General features: G+C 34.4%; 1 protein-coding gene, 1 long non-coding RNA gene and 1 pseudogene across 2 annotated transcripts; 1 reads left to right on the top strand and 2 right to left on the bottom strand.

Annotated features, from left to right (window-relative positions):
* Window positions 1-849: 849 nt before the first annotated feature.
* Window positions 850-13,432, bottom strand: LOC107568348 (uncharacterized). The gene is made up of 3 exons (XR_001606746.1): window positions 13,422-13,432; window positions 9,661-9,665; window positions 850-914 (listed from the first exon to the last, which is right to left on the bottom strand). It is a non-coding gene; the product is annotated as an uncharacterized lncRNA (long non-coding RNA).
* LOC107568346 (protein lifeguard 3) lies at window positions 2,214-9,687 on the bottom strand. The gene is made up of 12 exons (XM_016254304.1): window positions 9,623-9,687; window positions 9,074-9,315; window positions 7,753-7,823; window positions 7,566-7,630; window positions 7,401-7,454; window positions 7,000-7,050; window positions 6,877-6,916; window positions 6,747-6,784; window positions 6,570-6,657; window positions 6,150-6,245; window positions 3,613-3,666; window positions 2,214-2,793 (listed from the first exon to the last, which is right to left on the bottom strand). The coding sequence occupies exons 2-12, from the start codon at window positions 9,303-9,305 to the stop codon at window positions 2,644-2,646; spliced, it is 939 nt and encodes a 312-aa protein (XP_016109790.1). The 5' UTR covers window positions 9,306-9,315; window positions 9,623-9,687; the 3' UTR covers window positions 2,214-2,643.
* Window positions 12,283-18,210, top strand: LOC107568345 (mannose-1-phosphate guanyltransferase alpha-A-like; annotated as a pseudogene).
* The last annotated feature ends 678 nt before the right edge of the window (window positions 18,211-18,888 follow it).

Genomic DNA, 18,888 nt, shown 5'->3' with positions numbered 1-18,888 from the left:
CAGGGTGTGTTACAAAACTCAGAGAGTTATTTGTTAACAGTTGCTAAGCTCAAAATGTGATGCTCTAATAAACAAGAATATACAGAACATCTACATGCGGGGTGACCATAATGCGTTTGAATTTCAACACTCTGTACTTCATCTTTATGGTAAGTAATGACTACTCTAAAGTCTGTTTTGTAGATGATACATTTTGTTCTCTGTGTTACAGACTTGGAGAAGATCAAGGCTTACATCGACTCGTTCCGCTATGGAGCTCCTCCTCATGCCGGCGGTGGCATAGGTAACAAACGTTTTTTACAATCTTGTAGTTTAGAAACGGTCTAATTCTACAGACTAATTGCTGTTCAAATGTTTGGGGTCATTTAAGATTTTATTGAAAGAAAGCAATACTTTTATTCAGCATACTTTTTTTTATACTAGGCTATATACTTTTATGTACTAGTGCATGATGTTAAATGTCTGCCATCTCTTAGGTCTGGAGAGAGTGACCATGCTTTATCTCGGCCTACATAATGTACGTCAGACCTCCATGTTCCCCCGTGACCCCAAACGCCTGACCCCGTAAAGATTAAAGGAGCCAGTGGGCTTCTTGTCTCTCATCCCGCCTGAAGCAGTAGAACCACCAGCCAGCCATCAGGGATCTGGATGTGCCAGGATGCAGAAGTGCCATGATGATTAACCGACACAAATTAAGCCACTTTTATACTTATTACCAGACACAACATGATGTTAGATAAAACTAATTTACTTCGAAGGGAATCATTGTTAACTGTTAAATAATACAGGTGATATTGTGACATTATTAAAATCATACTGTACATGTAGGTTTTTTCTACTGATGATGTTCCTTGACACCCAAGTTTTTGAGAATTCTAACAAATAATTTAAACAATACATGCACAATAAATTAACTAAATGATACTTTTGGGAGTATTTTTCTTTTGAAAGTTCTGAATGATTGTTAATGATTTCCACATATTTTTGACTGAGCAATTATTTGCTCATCAATGAATATTTCAAATCATAAGCACTTCTTAGCATAAATTGATGTTAATCAAGCATCAAAAGAAAGACAGAAAATCGTGCACTGCTCTTGACTGAAAAACTTTAGTAGCCTTAAAGATTAATATAAATGTATTTATAGAAATAAATATGTCTGCTTGGAAGAATATGGTAAACAAGTTGCTATAAAGAATGCATAATTAGCCTTTATAACCATTGGCATTTCATAAAAAAGTAGACCATGTTCTTGTTCTTGTTTGTGAGAAGTGGTTTTATTTAATTTTAACATAAAGGCATGTTGTGTGTCACAGCAGTTAAATCATGATAAAACCTTAATATCAAACCAATATGAGTTTGGACATTTTAGAGAAATGCTTAATAAATGCATTACACTGTAACTAACCCCATTAGATTTTAGCCGACTACATTTACTGTAGATTTGGTCGACTAAAATCTTATATTTAGTCGATTAAAACTAAAAACAATTCAGATGACTAAAACTAAATGGCATTTTAGTCAAAAGACTATGACTAAAACTAAATCAAAATTTGCTGTCAAAATTAACACTGCTTCTTAGGTGATTCCCCAAACATTGAAGGGCAATATTACTTTACTTTCTGTTGTGTAATGCCAGTGTAGTTTTTTTGGTACAGTTTACCCCCCCAAAAAAATTCTGTCATAATTTATTCACCCTCATATTCTTGCAAACCTGTATGATTTTATTCTGTGGAACATAGAAGAAATTTTTACGAATGTTGGTGACCATTGTCTTACATTGTATGGACAAAACCCCCCACAGATTTTTCTCAAAGTCAGTCTTATTTTAGTATAATTTATATGCTATTACAGTTTATTAATATTTTGAATTATTTGTTTTAATATTTTCAGTTTTCATTCTAATTTTAGTTTCATTTTATTTCTTTTGTCATTTTTATTATATGTATATTTTCTTAAAAATAATCCTATTTTGGTTAATTTGTTTTATTTCAGTTTTAGTTTTTATTTCAATATTTCTAGTTAGTTTCCAGTTTATTGCTTAAACTTACTTTAGCTCAATTAACAAAAACGTTTAATAGTTTTAGTTAATGATAATAACCCTGCTCAAAATAACATCTTTTGTGTTGCACTGAAGAAAGTCAGTCAAATAGGTTTGGAATGACATGAGTGTTACTAAATGATGACAGAATTTAAATTTTTGGGTGAACTATCCCCTTAATATGGTCCACAGTCTTAATTACAGTTAAGTAACCTTAACCTAGTGCGCCACCCTTCAAACAGACACATTTCCTGTATTATGGCCAATAATCCTCATGAATTTGTTAACTGTTTCTCTTCATTTTATTTCCCTTTAGGTTATAGGCTAAATATTGATATCATCGAATCACAGTGTAGCTGTTTTAGTACACCCTCATGCTTTTACAGTAGACTCTTCAAAATGCAAATAAACCGGTGGAACGTTACAAAACTAAAGTGCTTATTGTAAATAAAGTGACAATCAATTTGGTAAAAGTGCGAGCAACCAATGTAGAACAACACAGAAAATAACACAAAATAATTTTTATAACAGTAGTGTTGAAGGTAATATTTGAGATGCATGTGATTGAAAAAGTCAAGATAAGCTCAAAGAAAGATTGGGGTTTACTCTGAAGAGCTTCCTGTGATGTGCAGGAGGAAGATAAAGATCTGGACGATATCAACATAGAGGGAAAGAGCTCCGAAGACATATTCCTCAGGGCTGATGGTGTTCGCTCGGTTTCCAATGAGCAACTGAGTGTGGTAAGCCAAAAACTAGACAAAGAAAAGCAATCATTAAGTATTCCCTTGTGAAAAACTGTTCTTAATTGTATTGAATGTGTACTTTAAGCCTTTGAAGTATATATATATATATATATTTATTATATATTTAACTACTTGCAGATAATATAATATTAATGAAATAAAAGGCCACCAAGGTGCACTTTAGGAAAGTACACTTTCACGACTGTGTTCCTTAAACTTAATTACACTTCAAAAGTGCACTTTGTAATAATGTTAAAAGTTTTAAAGTACATTTTAAATGATTGTTTTAATCATGCTTGAAGTATACTCAATTTAAAGTGTTGACTAAAATACTAAAGCACATGTAAATTACTTGACCATAAGTTTAACTGTAGTGTAATTTCATATTACTTATAAAGTTAATATATTTTAAATGTACTAAATTGCAAATCATACATTTGTATTTACAATTATGTGTACATACAGGAGACAATTTTCAAAAGAAATGCCATTTAAAATAAATATTAGTTACTATAAGTGCATGATTATGATTATGTAATTATGAATTTTCATTTGAAGATGTACTTCAGTCCTACTCACCCCTAGTGGGTCAAAAAACACTCTAAAGTTAAGCTAATTGCATTTAATAGTTATGTTATTTATTGTGAATAACGTGTATAAAACATTACATTCAGTTCACACTTACATATATTCTTTTAAAGTATGTCTTTTTCCCCATAAGAAGTACTTTTTTTTTTCTTCGTTTTTTTTTTCTTCACCTGGGTTGGGATTCATTTTCAACAATTATGGTGAATAACTTAAACAACATTAAATGTTTTATTAACTCACCAAGGTAAAGACTATTGCTCCACAAGCACCATACAGCATATGCAGCCACGGCACCTGAGACATTGATGATATGTCACATAACAGGTATATTACCGGTCAATCACTCATAAGACAGGATATAGGCCTTACTTTCCAAAGACAAGGTTGGTATGCAATTCTGCCACATCAATTTCATGATAATATTTGTAATGTTTGTCAAATATGCAGCTGTCAGACTGTTTTTGACTCCACTGTCCTCAACAGTATTCACCGTAGTCTTATTTTGAACAATTTTAGGTCCTCTTGAGGCCTTGCTGAGGGCCCCCGGTTGAGAACCACTGCCTTAAAAGAACAATTTGCACACAAATTATACTTTAATCATCCTCCCCCACCCATATTCTGATATTTAATAAGTTTCAGTCTGTTCCCCACACAGTGCTATTGTATGTTTTCAGAAGACGTGGGGCGTATAGACTAGTTTAAAGATTTGATGCTATTTGATTATTTTGACTCGTTGTCGTTGAATGGCAAGAGTGTAATGATTCATTTCGGGGGGAACTGTCACTTTAAATGTCATGGATAAACTTTTGCGACTGTTTATTTATACTGCCCACTTGCTTCCATTGTAAATGCGTTACTGCAATGTGTTTTTGTTGTTTTTAACAAACTAAGGGACAAGTCAAAAATATTTTCTGTGGTAATCCACAGCGTGCCAAAAATGTAGGCACTGCAAATAACAAAGAATTCTTTTAAACCAGAGGTTCACCGGTCGCCGTGATTTTGCCAAGTAAGACATGTTCCTGGATTGACATCTTTTGTTCATCCTGGATCAACATTACTGTCCAAAAATATAGACTAAACCCAATACCTACCTCTAAACCTAACCCTACCCATAATTTATTCCTAAAATCAGTGTGAAATGATAGCTGATTAACAAGGGTGTAGAAGCACCTAACCCTGATCGTAAGCCTAAAACAGATATTTCCTGAAAAGTTATCCCTCAATTCTGATTGGTTAATTGGAATGTTGTTCCAGGATCAACAAGGATGTTAATCCAGGAACATGTTGTACTTGGTGAAATCACGCTCACCGAGATTCACCACACCCCATTGTCCAACACTCATATAATATCAATTATAATATTTCTTCCAGTATATTCTGCTTTAATCATGATAAAGCTGCTTGTTTTCAGACATTTCTATTAGCTGGGAGTGTCAATATATTACATGAATCAATTTAGAAACTGTATTTTCTTTATATTAACCCTTTCATGCATGAATTAGGGAAAACATTATCTAGATTTTTGTATGATTCTTTTTATTACTTTAATATGATGCTACAATTGAAATCCATTTTCATTTTTACAAAAATCTGTTTTATTTAAAAATTATTTAACTGTCCACTTATGTGGACACCATGCAACAAAGGCATAAATGGGACATAAAGCCACAGCTGACAATATGGAATATTGTGTTTTTTTTAAGGCATGTTATGCTATTTATATCAGCTCAGTTATTAAAAACAATAATATCACAATATAATAACAATAAAACACATATTATAGGAACCATAACAGTAGTTACATATATGCGGAAACCTATTAGCAATATGGGCAAATCATGGAAAACATTCACTGCTGATTGTAACAACTTATTATATTTTCATCCTTATCTTCATGTTGAATCATCTCAGTTATAGTATACTAACATCTAAAATGTAACATAACATAGTTTTAGTTAAAATTTGTTTTTGATTTTATGTATGTGTAAAGTTGCCATTTAAAGGAGTAGTTCACTTTCAGAATGAAAATTCTGTCACCATTTACTCACCCCCCACTTATTCCAAACCTATATGAGTTTCTTTCTTCTGTTGAACACAAAAGGAAGATATTTTGAAAAAATGTTGGGATCTGAACAGTTGATGAGCATCATTGACTTCCATAGTATTTTTTTTTTTGTCCTACTATGGAAGTCAAAGGTGCTCATCAACTGTTCAGATCCCAACATTTTTCAAAATATCTTCTTTTGTGTTCAACAGAAGAAAGAAACTCATTCAGGTTTGGAATAAGTGGGGGGTGAGTAAATGGTGACAGAATTTTCATTCTGAAAGTGAACTACTCCTTTAATGCTGTAATATGTAATTTTAAATGGTTATGTTGATCTATTTGTTAAATTTCTGTTTTATTACAAAATAAAACAATTCATAACATCTTTGGAAAAAATAGAATAGATATACTAGCAGGTTACAGAAATCAGACTTTATGCAATCTGACTCCACTGTTGCATGACGTCCACATATTTGGAATGCAAGATAGTAGCCACTGTTACACAATTGCTGTCAATCTACTGACACTGCCCTCAAGTGGTTTGGAGAAAATTACCATGATAAATGAACCCTAAATGGAGTTAAATTAACTGTCCACAAATGTGGACACCATGCATGAAAGGGTTAATATAAGAACATCCTTTATAAGTTTGCTAAGGCCCCTTGAGAACCACTGCTTTAAACTTTCAAATCATTTGCAATGACTGAAATAATGACATAATGGCCTCACTTACATATTGAAATGAGAGTACAATGGATGTGATAATGCCAATCACCAGAAGAACCACACAAAGAGCACAGAGCAGACCTGTACAGGAGGTGAAGTCAACCTGTTCAAATGCACAAAACAAAGCAAAAAAACTCAGTAGTCGCAAACTGTAGAATGTAATGAATGTAAAAAAGTAGATTTCACAAGTAAAATGGGGAGAAAATATTACACAAAAGCAAAAATTGATCCAGTAAAAAGCAGAGCGCACAAAAAACAGTTTTGTCTCAACTAAGCATGAGACATCTATCAGTAAGCCATGAATGTTTAAAAAGAGACAGACGATCATTGTAATCAAATACAATGGGGTTATTTTACACGGGGAACAAAGTGGCATTCACCACCGACCAGTCGATCAGAGCTTGGGTGCTGCCACAGCAGGTCTTACCTTGGTTTGAAAACAGAAGATTGTGACGATTATACACACTATTGCTGTGATCCCCAGGGCTAGGAACACTGCTTTGGTGTCAAAATAACTGTAAATAATGCCAAAAAAACAAGAGCTTATCTGACGTTTAAAACCAACCACATGCAGTGTGTGAAACTGAGGAAACTCTAGTCTTACCTTGATATTGTTCCTGTCATGTAAGATAACGTAAGGGTCTATGGAGGACAAAAAACATGTTTGGTCAGTTATAATGAATAATTCAACGTGAATGCCTATGAAAGCATAGTTAAATGCAATCATCACTTACAAAAATGAACAGGAGTATTAAATTCCATGGATGACGTCTCCTAAAAACCAAGTCAGGATTTCCATTATTAAATAGATATTCTGGTGCTTATAATGTAAAGAGTGAAAAACTGACTAAACTCACCTCGGCCCCTCACAGCAAACCAGCATAAGGTAAGTAACAAGATACACCGGGCTGTGAGGAAAAAAAGAAAAAAAAGTCACTGTTACTTCAATATAATATACATATTCAAAAGTTTGGGGTCAGTACGGTTTTTTTTTTTTTTTTTGAGAAATGCTTTTATTCAACAGGGAACCATTACATTTATCAAAAGTGACGGTAAAGACATTTAAAATGTTACAAAAGATTTCTATTTCAAATAAATGCTGTTCTTTTGAACTTTCTGTTCATCAATGAATATTGATTTCTGCTTATATTAAAAAATCTTACCAGCCCCAAACTTTTGAACAGTAGTGTAGCATAAATGATATTTGTTTTTGTCATTCATTTAGACTTGTCAGACATGACGGTAAAATAAAACTCACAATGATGCCCAATAAATGGCAGGATTTTGGATCACAAAAAGACGCACAGGCTCACTGTAAGATGAGGGATTTATGTAAACACACCCATTTCATTACATTAGTATGTATAGTGTATTACATTCAGTTCATAAAAGTTCAGCTGTTTTGTGGATTTGTTGTACTCACACAAAGGTAAACACCGCAATGATTGAAGTAGTGATAAACAGCTGGACGGCTAAAATAAGGTAAACCTGGAACAAAAACAACCACAAGCCAATTTCTTTACATGAAGCTGTTGCCCATTTTATTGCTACATTTTTATGTTTATAAATCTGTAGTACTAGTTTTATTTCAAAATAAATAGTCTCAATACCTTTCTAATGAAGGCATGTCGAACACTCATGCTGTCCCATACGCCAGTTGCTGAAATGCCCTCTGCATCTGCTACAACAAAACAATGAATACACAAAAATGCACATTTGAATACATATTTGATCATAAAAGTCACACACAGAGGCCACCAAAAAGTACTTGGACAACTAGGTCGCATTTAAAACTGTACAGTACCAGACGTATGCCAGATACTCAACCACCTAACAAGAGTGCATGAATTCTGAATAAAACATAGCTCCAGTGTTGGGAAAGTTACTTTGGAAATGTAATAGTTTACAGATTACAAGCTACCCTATTTAAATGTAATTAAATGTACTAAGTAGTGTAATTATTTAAATTACTTTATTAATGTAACTGATTACATTTGATTACGTTTCTAAATTTCTAATGAGTGTTTTCAACTGTTAAGCATTTTCAAACATTTAAACCAGGCAGGGTTAACTTTACAGTAGTACTCAACACTGATTACTATCAGAATTTCAAAATCCTCAATCAATAATCCACTTGAATTAATTAATTAAATTTTAAAGCACAGCTACCATAAAATCAGACTTTTAACTTTGAGATCGTTCTGAGGTAAAATACCTCATTAAACCAATTAAATCGTAGCTCCTTAGTGATGTCTTTAATGCCAAGCAGTGTTTGACGATCGTATGTTAAAAGTGATGAAACATTTTGTAAAATGGCTAACATAAAACACATTAAAGCAAACAAACGGCTACAACAGGCAGGCCATACACCAGCGCCATCTTGGAATGCATGTCAAATCGATCCAACTATACTTGTGAGTTGTACTTGTATTTATTTTATTTAAATCTAGCGTTTTGCACATGCTTCTGTGAGGGGTATGGGTTGGGTTAGCTGATAGAAAATATCATTAACCTGATGTAAAATCAATGGAAGTCTATGCAATGAGATAGCAAAAAAGATGTGTGTGTGTGTTTGAAAATATTCAGATGTAACCCCCTTTGTAATCATTAACATTTTCATAAGTAACTGTAATTTAATTACACATTTTTTTTATCAGTAACCGTAACAGATTACAGTTACATATATTTTGTAATTACATTATGTAACTAGTTACTAGTTACTTCCCAACAATGCACACTTCATAAAGCAGACAAATACATCTTAAGAGAGAGAGAGAGAGAAAATAGAATATGAACTAAATAGCACAAATGTAGGCTGCTCTGTGCAACAGTTTGCTGTAATGAAACTTGATTTTTACAAAACACATAAATAAATACAGTAAAGAAGTAATATATTATGCTTTATGATTGACATGAGAACTGGATTCTTACTTAGGTTGGAGGAAAATATCCCTGGTGTTATAAAGGACGGCATCATAGATGGCATTGCTGAAGGGCAGTATCCAGGGCCCTGCCAAAGCCCTGCCTGGGGGTGTATGCCAGGCTGTCCCGGGCCCGTGTACACCCCTGGCTGGGCAGGATATCCGTAGGGAGGGTATGGATAGTTTCCGTGCTGCTGCTCTCTTGACTCTTCATAACTTGGAGGGGGATCTGACTTTGACATTGTGATATCCCTGAAACCAAGCCACGTAATTAAAGATCTTGAATAATTAAATTAATGTAATGCTTATGTTATACATTTATTGCTTTCTCTCTATTCACACATATACAAAATAATATAGCATAACCAAGTATGCAGTGCATTCCAACTCAGTACAGTTATTTTATATAACTACATTTATATAATACAGTAGTTACACTTTATTTTCACTTTAAATAAGTTTCTAAAACAACAAAAGTGATCTGTTCTCGAATGTTTTGCCAGTGTGACATCAACATAATTATAATGATTGTAAATGAATGGAGTAATGTTTCGCTTACCACGTTTGCTGTGACCTCAGCAACGGGACTGCATGAACTTGTTCTGCTCTCAGTAAAGAACTCCGCATGTGATGCAGTGAAGAGCGAGAGGTGCGCACTGGAGCGCTCTGATTGGCTGCAACCAGGCGACACATCTAGGAGGAGCTGCGCATCTCTAGTTTCCAGGGTTCTGTTCTCACTGGACTGCGCTCAGTATCTATTTCCCGAACTGGTCTAGTCATCTTGCCAAAATACCGTATTGTGTGACCACTGTTTAGTTTATTTGAAATGCTATGAACTGTTCCTTCTTTTTTGGTGACCTGAACATAGATATATGTATTATCTTCACATGCACATGTTTTCCTATTCATAACTCTTTGTATTCAACAAGTACAGGGTCTGATGAATGTTAGATCTTTGTTGTGGTCATTATTAGTTAATGATCTTGTAGTAAAACCTCTCTACCAATAGACGGCGCTACAGCACAGCTCATGATCTTGCTACAATATTATTTAACATTGTTTAAACACGCACAAACAGAGTTTGTTGTGTAGATAGTTTTATCGGTGTGCTCTTTATCTTTTGTTTTTATACATTTTAAACAATTATTTTTAATAAATATACGACTCAAATTTGCATTTGCAAATCGCACATTAATTTACATTCTCAGACTTTTCTCCATTCAAACGTTGCAGACAGCAAAGACATCATTGTAATTGTAAATGTGCTTACTGATCTGCGACTGGTCATCTTTCTTAGGTTTATTTTAACTGAATTGTAAATGGTCCTTTAATATGTTTAAAAATGTATCATTTATCTTTAGTAAATGCAATTTCACTTTTTTGTAATCCTTACATAACTCTAAATAAATTATGCATGCCAATAAAAAATGAAATAGATCAGACTGAGATATTAGATTAAGAAATAAAATCTTATACATTAGATTAGATATTGTTGTCTTTATGGAGGGAGGAAGGAGGAAAAAAATGACAAAGAAAATTGTTCAGCATGCCCTGGGTTGTAGAGATTATGAAAATGTATGATTATAACGTTCTCATAATTCTGCATTGGCATGAAGGCAAAGAGTCTGAAATGCCCCACACAGGACCTGCTTATCAGAGTCCTGCAGGAGTCAGAAACAGCCTCTATTCACACCTCTGATGCTCTGAATGCTCTTATGATGTACAAGTGAAGCCCCCTTTTGTCAGTTCACTGGCATCAATATTGAACATTTATTTACATATCATTCAGCATAATGCTTCTGATACCTGGTGACAGTGTGACACTAGTTATTTTCCCCACGTGTTTTTGAAATTAAAAGTTACAGGAACTGCACATTGCAATGTAAGTATTTGAATTAAATGAGGTTTTGGCTGGCGGATAACTGATATTATGTATCATGTGCAATAATGTAAAAAATAAAATAAAATCAACAACCATAGAGGTATAACAATAACAAGCAGTGTTGGGGGTAACGCATTACAAGTAATGTGAGTTACATAATCAGATTACTTTTTTCAAGTAACTAGTAAAGTAACGCATTACTTTTTAATTTACAAGCAAATATAAGTTTTTCAAATAAGTAACGCAAGTTACTTTTTTCCCCAATTTATTGATTGACAGCTCTCCTGTCCCCATGTTGAGAGAAATCAGATGTTACTGTAGATCTAAAATAAATATGAATATGCATTAATTCATCTCACTCACAAAAAAAAATTCAGTTCCTCAAAATGAATAAAAATAATGCAACTCAGAATATGACGCAAACCTGCAATAGTTAAATGTTAAACAACACAAATATCCTTTATGTATTTAATCCCATTCTATAAAGCAATGTCGTCGCTTCTGACCTTCGATGATCCAGTTCAACCATACTAATAAGCAAAAATTACTCTAGACAAACATTTGTGTCTTTTTTTATTGCTGAAGTGTGTTGAAATTTCTTCTTCTGTATTCTACTGTACAGACGTAAATTTACTTTCCCTTCAGCCTGAGGCTTATTCATTTCACTTGAATAAGTGAAATGAAAAGCCTTTTCAGGTGTGAAAAGGCTTTTATATTTGCCAAAAATAGAACTTTTTTATTTTAAAAACAAACAAGCAAGCCCTGTCCAGATTTTAAAAGTAACGCAAAAGTAACGTAACGCATTACTTTCCATAAAAAGTAACTAAGTAACGTAATTAGTTACTTTTTTATGGAGTAACGCAATATTGTAATGCATTACTTTTAAAAGTAACTTTCCCCAACACTGATAACAAGCAATAAAACTTTATTATATAATTAAATAATAATAATAATCATAATAATAATTTAAAAAGCAAACCATATAATTAAGATTTAGCTGACGGTTTCTTTGCCCTCAAGTAAACAGGACAGTGATTAGATTAAAAAAAATCCTCCTGGTACTTCCGGACCTGCCGCTGTGAGCTCTTAAGATTTTATGATGCTGTCATGTTGATTACCTTGGAATTGGATTCATAAACAAACCCTTTTTTTTTTTTTTTTGCACGTTGAATCCAAAAATGGAATGACATTCATGCATCGATTCACTGAATGAGCTTGAGTACTTCCTGCTCGACCATCTGTTTACTTCAACCTCAGCAGTATTTATAGAGCTTTTTTAAGGGGGTCTGAATACTTTCCGTACCCACTGTATATGCATATATAAGAAGAAAGCAATCATGCTGAAGGCTGTTATTCTTATCCAAGGTCCTCAAAAAGGTGAGTAAATATTCCTTAGACTCGTAACAGTGGTGCAGATTGACACACCATCGCTATTTTGTCTGTACAGTGATTGCTTTAAAAGAATTTTAAGAATGATATTTTGTGATAGTCTCAGCATTGTCACTAAGGACAGGACTTTAAAAAAAATCATAAATATGCCTTAAAATATCATTTTGGCACTTTTATGCAAATGTTATAATTTTGGTAATGTTATGCAAAACTCCAACCTGTGTTGATATAAAATGTACCTTTAAAGGACATGAGAAGCAAAATTGTAATTATTAAAAAAACTTGCACGGCATGCTTAACTTCTGTGATTTACTTTTGTGAAGAAAATTGTTAGGAAAATAAAATTATGATCAGTAGACATGAAATGTATTCCTGCAAAGTCTGATTCTGTATTTCTGCTGTTCATACAGGCACCCGGTTTCACCCGCTGTCTTTTGAGGTGCCCAAACCTCTGTCTCCAGTGGCAGCGTCACATTGAGGCCTGTTCTAAGGTACATATTTTCAGTTCATATAGAGATCGATAGATATTGTGTTAATTTCCCTACAGGGAAAAGTTCTTCACTTGTTTAATAATTTTTATGATTTCTTTTTTTCTTTAGCTTCCGAATATGAAGGAGATCTTACTTATTGGCTTTTATCAGCCCAATGAAGAACTAAACAGATTTTTGTCATGCGCCCAACAAGATTTCAAAATCTCAATAAGGTAAGTTACTTTATAATATTTATATTATATAACATTTGTATTTATTGTTTTTAAAATCGGAAAAGTTCCTTCAATCACGGCTTTTGTTTACATGGATTGTCTGAAATCTCCCTCAGATACCTTCAGGAGTACGCTGCTCTGGGCACCGGAGGAGGAATCTACCATTTCAGAGATCAGATCCTGTCCGGTGGTCCAGAGGCATTTTTTGTCATGAATGCTGATGTGTGCTCAGAGTTTCCTCTGCCAGAGATGACAGACTTCCAGAAGGAGCACGGAGACGCTTACAGTTTTGTCATCCTCGGTACCACGGTTAGGAGTTTGTGTTTATGTATCAAACCATAGATGTATTATAATGAAAGACACAAGCCAGGCTACTTATAAAACAGGATTCTCAATTGATGACTAGCTTGTTTTTAATTTGAGTTTTGTTATGATGTTGTGGTGCTTGAAAATCAAATCGGATTGTTTCAGGCCAACAGAAAACAGTCTCTGAACTACGGCTGCATTGTTGAGAATGAACAAGCTGATGAGGTAATCAGGATTTGTTCCTTCTTATTTTAAAAACTTGAAGCACTAACAAGTAAATTCATAATTGTCTTATCATATCCTCCAGGTCTTGCATTATGTCGAGAAGCCCAGCACATTTGTGAGTGACATAATCAACTGTGGAATATACCTGTTCACTCCAGAGATATTCCAGCACATCGGAGCAGTTTTCCAGAAGAACCAACAGGACATGGTTCTTGAGTTGAAGAGCATGCATACTTAATCTGTTCCTTTTCCTTGGTTCTCTTCATTTGTCTTTTCCCCTCTAACTCCTTCCTGCCTGCTATCATTCTGTTTCCTGTTCCATCATCAGATATTACGATGAGGGGTGAGTTTGAATGTGGACTGAAGGTTTGGTTTGGTTTGGCTTGGATGTAGAACGAGAAGGAGCAAGTGTGATGTAGATCTTGTAGTGAGCTTGCCTGCTTGTGTGATCTGTCAGCTAGATTCATGTTAGCATGTTGTGGTGTGACGATAACAACACGGCACACATGTTGTGATACTACTATGAATTGTTTTTCAGGTTTCATCTTTGAAATCCACTCAGAAGTTAAAGTGATAGTTCACCCAAAAATGAAAATTCTGTCATTAATTACTCACCCTCATGTCGTTCCAAACCCGTAAGACCTCCGTTCATCTTCGGAACACAAATTAAGATATTTTTGATGGACTATAACAGCTCTCTGACCCTCCCATAGACAGCAAGGGTACTACAACGATCAACGTCCAGAAACGTAGCAAGGAGATCGGTAAAATAATCCATGTGACAGGGGTTCAACCGTAAAAAACAACTGTATTCAACAACTCGTCTCCTCCCGCACCCTAGCGCCATTTTGGAGAGTATCCACTGAATGCAAACAGCGTATGTTGTTCTGTGTCAGCCGCACCACATGGATACGAAGAAACGTAGCAAGGAGATCGGTAAAATAATCCATGTGACAGGGGTACCGTAAAAAACAACTGTATTCAACAACTCGTCTCCTCCCGCACCCTAGCGCCATTTTGGAGAGTATCCACTGAGTGCAAACAGCGTATGTTGTTCTGTGTCAGCCGCACCACATGGATACGATTTCTATGTTGTTTGTGCTTTGATTTGAACAAAAACAACGTATCCGTGTGGTGCGGCTGATACAGAACAACATACGCTGTTTGCGTTCAGTGAATTATTCATTAATCTTTATTTCTTTTTCTTTTGTGCACAAAAAGTATTCTCGTAGCTTCGTAATATTACGGTTGAACCCCTGATGCCACATGGATTATTTTACAGATCTCCTTGCTACGTTTCTGCACCTTGATCGTGGTAATTACATTGCTGTCTATGGGAGGGTCAGAGAGCTGTCATATTCCATCAAAAATATCTTAATTTGTTTTCCGAAGATGAATGGAGGTCTTACGGGTTTGAAATGACATGAGGGTGAGGAATTAATGACAGAATTTAAATTTTTGGGTGAATTAACCCTTTAATATAATCCTCACCTCTGCCTGATAATATGGCTATAACTCACAGCTATTCTGTTTCATTAACATCTTACAGTTAAAGACATTAAAGACAACATAAATTCAGAATTAATATTTACTTTCCTAATAAGTGTTCCTAATCTTATTATGCATAAATTAGAACTCTTCAGTGTGTGTTTTTCTATTATCAAAATCTAATGATTTATAACTAATAATATTTTAGCCTCAATCAATCACTAACCAAAGTGTCCCAACCTACATGGTTTCCTATAGAGTGCAACAGTGCCTGTGCACAATGTTTTGGCAGTCTTGCTTCCAAAAGGTTTGTTTCCCCCATTATTTTTCCTATAGGATTTTTAAAAAGTATTTCTTAAAGAATTATAAGCCATGAACCCAAACCAACCAGCAATGAGGTGAATCGCAACATCACAAACTTTGATTTGAAGCAAAAAAGTATATGAAAATCTTTCAAAAAGACAAGTCTGTGTCCTTAACAGCTTTAATGAGGGAACTACAATCCCTTTGCTTATGTTGATTCTCTGATTGGTGGTGATTTCTAAAGAATCATGGGTAATGTAGGAATTCCCAATGGTTTCCTATAGAGTGCAACAGTGCCTGTGCACAATGTTTTGGCAGTCTTGCTTCCAAAAGGTTTGTTTCCCCCATTATTTTTCCTATAGGATTTTTAAAAAGTATTTCTTAAAGAATTATAAGCCATGAACCCAAACCAACCAGCAATGAGGTGAATCACAACATCACAAACTTTGATTTGAAGCAAAAAAGTATATGAAAATCTTTCAAAAAGACAAGTCTGTGTCCTTAACAGCTTTAATGAGGGAACTACAATCCCTTTGCTTATGTTGATTCTCTGATTGGTGGTGATTTCTAAAGAATCATGGGTAATGTAGGAATTCCCGTTAAACATGACTATCTAAAATATAAGTTGAAATAATGGGCATTGATGGTTTGAACAAAGATTTTTCCCCTATGGGGAATATGAATGGATTTTTTAATTACAGAACCTGACCATTGCATTTTACTGAGCATTCTGATTTACTAATAAATACAATACGTTTTGAAAGTTAAATACATTACAAATGCCATTTCATGTTGTTTTTAACCCCCTGCATCTTCAGCATTTACCTTTCATTTTCATTAATTTGTTTTTGTTCAAGTTATCTTTCCTAATTATGTGTTTGCCCATCATAGTGTCATTTTATGTCATCCTCTGTCTTGGGTCATAGAAAACTCTCCTGACATAACCAGAGGGTGAAATTAAGACTTTATTTGGTACTATGTGGTTGTGTGCTGTAGAGAGGAGGAGTCCAACGGCTGGCATCGGACAGAGGTGATCCGTCTGGAGCAGGACATCTTCACAGCGCTGGCAGGCCAGGGTAAATTATATGTTTACCAAACAGGCCGCTTCTGGAGCCAGATCAAATCTGCAGGGTTAGTTGTTGACATATGCTGTTTTATTACAGTTGTTTTTGAGTTGCTGCATTTTCTCTGTAACTATATTTGATAGTGTGTGTGTGTGTGTGTGTGTATGATTATAGTTAATGTTATGCTCCCCTCTTCTTTCAGATCTGTGATCTATGCAAGCCGTTTGTATCTTAACCAGTATCACAAGACACATCCAGAGAGGTTAGCTACTAATAGAGAAGGAGGGCCAAAGACCAGAGGTAAATGCTTAGTGGAAGTGTGAATTTTGTTTGTCGGAAAGAGCTCTTTGCAGTGCTTCTAATACATTTTTATTTTTTTTATTTTAGGAAATGTTTATATACATCCAACAGCCAACATTGATCCAACTGCTGTGGTAAGTGCTTCTCTTCTATAGTTAAATTGATTCTTAGAGTTTCTCAATATAATCATTTGCAATATAACACTTCTGCATGTAACAGTATGTTCAGCAGAAGATTTGCAGAATCAGCCATCAGGATTTGATTTGAGCATAAGTATGTTTGCTTATGATATTAACATAGCATTAGTTTACTTGTGCAGTCTTGGTCATGTCAAAGTCAAACAAAAAGTCACCAGTATACTTGTTAAGTAATTATTACATTTCCATTCTTTAGAACAGAGGCGCCCAAACTTTTCAATTTAGATCAATCAAACATGGCTGAGAGCTGTGGGTCAAAACTAAATTGCATTATATCCAACTATATTATGTTAACATTTAAGTTTTCAATATCAAATGACCATTCTCAAAATGTAAAAAAAAGAGATAATTTAGAAATTAAATTCATATCTATATACTATATCTATTTATATTTTCATATTCATCTATAGATGTAACTAGAGAAAGTAATTACTTGCAGGTATTTTTGTGCACAGTAAGTGCATTGTATCAAAATATTAATTTAAATGTTATTACTTAGTAGTTAAAGACACTCAGTATAAAGTGGAGCCATTTTCCCTTCTATTTTACCCATCCTCTAGTGATATGCCATGGTGGACCAAGTCAAAGGTCATCATAACATGCCCTGAGGAACTGAACATAATAGGACTTGGGTCATTATTACTAAAGTTAAAGGGTCCATTTTGAGAGGCAACGGGGGAAACATGCTTGTACAATTCCAGCTGTTGATGCTAGTGGCACAGAGATTGTTGCATGCTTTTTTTAATCATTGCACCTTACTTAGTTTATTTCATGCTATATTGGTGTTTCTTTTCTTTTTTTTTTAGTTAGGTCCAAACGTGTCCATAGGTACAGGCGTAACGATCGGTGCAGGAGTTCGTGTGAGGGAGTCCGTCATCCTCCATGGTGCTACTTTACAGGTGAGTTCATGTCCCTTACCAGTGGCACAAAACACACTTTCTTTTCCTATTGCACTGTCTGGCATTTAAAACCAATGACTCAACACAATATAATACAGTATATATGCTGACTCTGTGTTCTGTAGGATCACAGCTGCTTGTTGAACAGTATTGTGGGCTGGGGCAGCACCATTGGCAAATGGGCCAGAGTGGAAGGGACCCCTAGTGACCCGAATCCTAATGACCCATATGCCAAAATTGACAGCGAGACACTCTTCAGAGATGGAAAACTAACACACTCTATTACAATTCTAGATAATTTTATATGACATCATCATGAATATATTATTTGAGAGTGATTCTGACACACAAAGACCTCAACAGAAGCTTCAAAAACCAGATCATACTGTAATTGCAGTTTTGTTTGTACTTACAGTATGGCATTTGCATACAAATAAAACAGATATTTGAAATGAAAATGGATGAATCATCTGAAGATTCTAAATGGCGTTTGTGTTAAAATGTCTGCTACTGTATTGTGATAAAGCAATAAGCCCCAAGAAGCCGTGGTTTACAGTGAATTTATAACAGCTAAGGGGCGTTTTAGGCACGATGCAAAGTGTAATGATTAGGGCTGGGTATCGATTCAGATGCCCGATTCGATTTCGATTCGCAGGCTCTTGATTCGATTTGTTTCTCTTTTTTTTTTTTTTTCATTCAGTGAATATAGTTTTAATACAAATGCTATTGATATTTCTAAAAAATGAACAGTAAACATCAGTTTACAAATGGTATATTAATAAAAAGAAATTAAGAACCACATGCCTGTATTTTAAACCTATTCTTTTTTTTGTATGGGTCCTTTTTAAAACAATAATAGGGCCCTATAAAATGTTCTTAATTTTTCTGGTAATCAGATGAAGGCATACAACATTAATTTAATTTATCCTAATCAAATGAAAATTAAACCCTTTTTCTTTTTTTGGCAAACAAAGTGCTGCACAACAGAGGTTTACTATTAAAATTTAAAAAGAAAACAGATGTGATTATTCCTTTAAAAATAAAGATTTATTAATATTTATTAGCAGTA

Source organism: Sinocyclocheilus grahami, unplaced genomic scaffold, assembly GCF_001515645.1.
Source record: "Sinocyclocheilus grahami isolate Dianchi unplaced genomic scaffold, SAMN03320097.WGS_v1.1 scaffold1236.1, whole genome shotgun sequence".
Lineage (NCBI taxonomy): Eukaryota > Metazoa > Chordata > Actinopteri > Cypriniformes > Cyprinidae > Sinocyclocheilus > Sinocyclocheilus grahami.
Note: the sequence above shows the minus strand (reverse complement) of the source record. Positions and strands in the feature narration are given on the sequence as shown.

Excerpts from the sequence above, each read along its gene's own strand:
- LOC107568346 (XM_016254304.1), bottom strand. The coding sequence starts at position 9,305 with ATGTCAAAGTCAGATCCCCCTCCAAGTTATGAAGAGTCAAGAGAGCAG. Across the intron at positions 7,051-7,400 it reads GCCATTTATTGGGCATCATT|CCCGGTGTATCTTGTTACTT; the intron begins GTGAGTTTTATT and ends TTTTCCTCACAG. Across the intron at positions 6,785-6,876 it reads TAATACTCCTGTTCATTTTT|ACCCTTACGTTATCTTACAT; the intron begins GTAAGTGATGAT and ends TGTCCTCCATAG.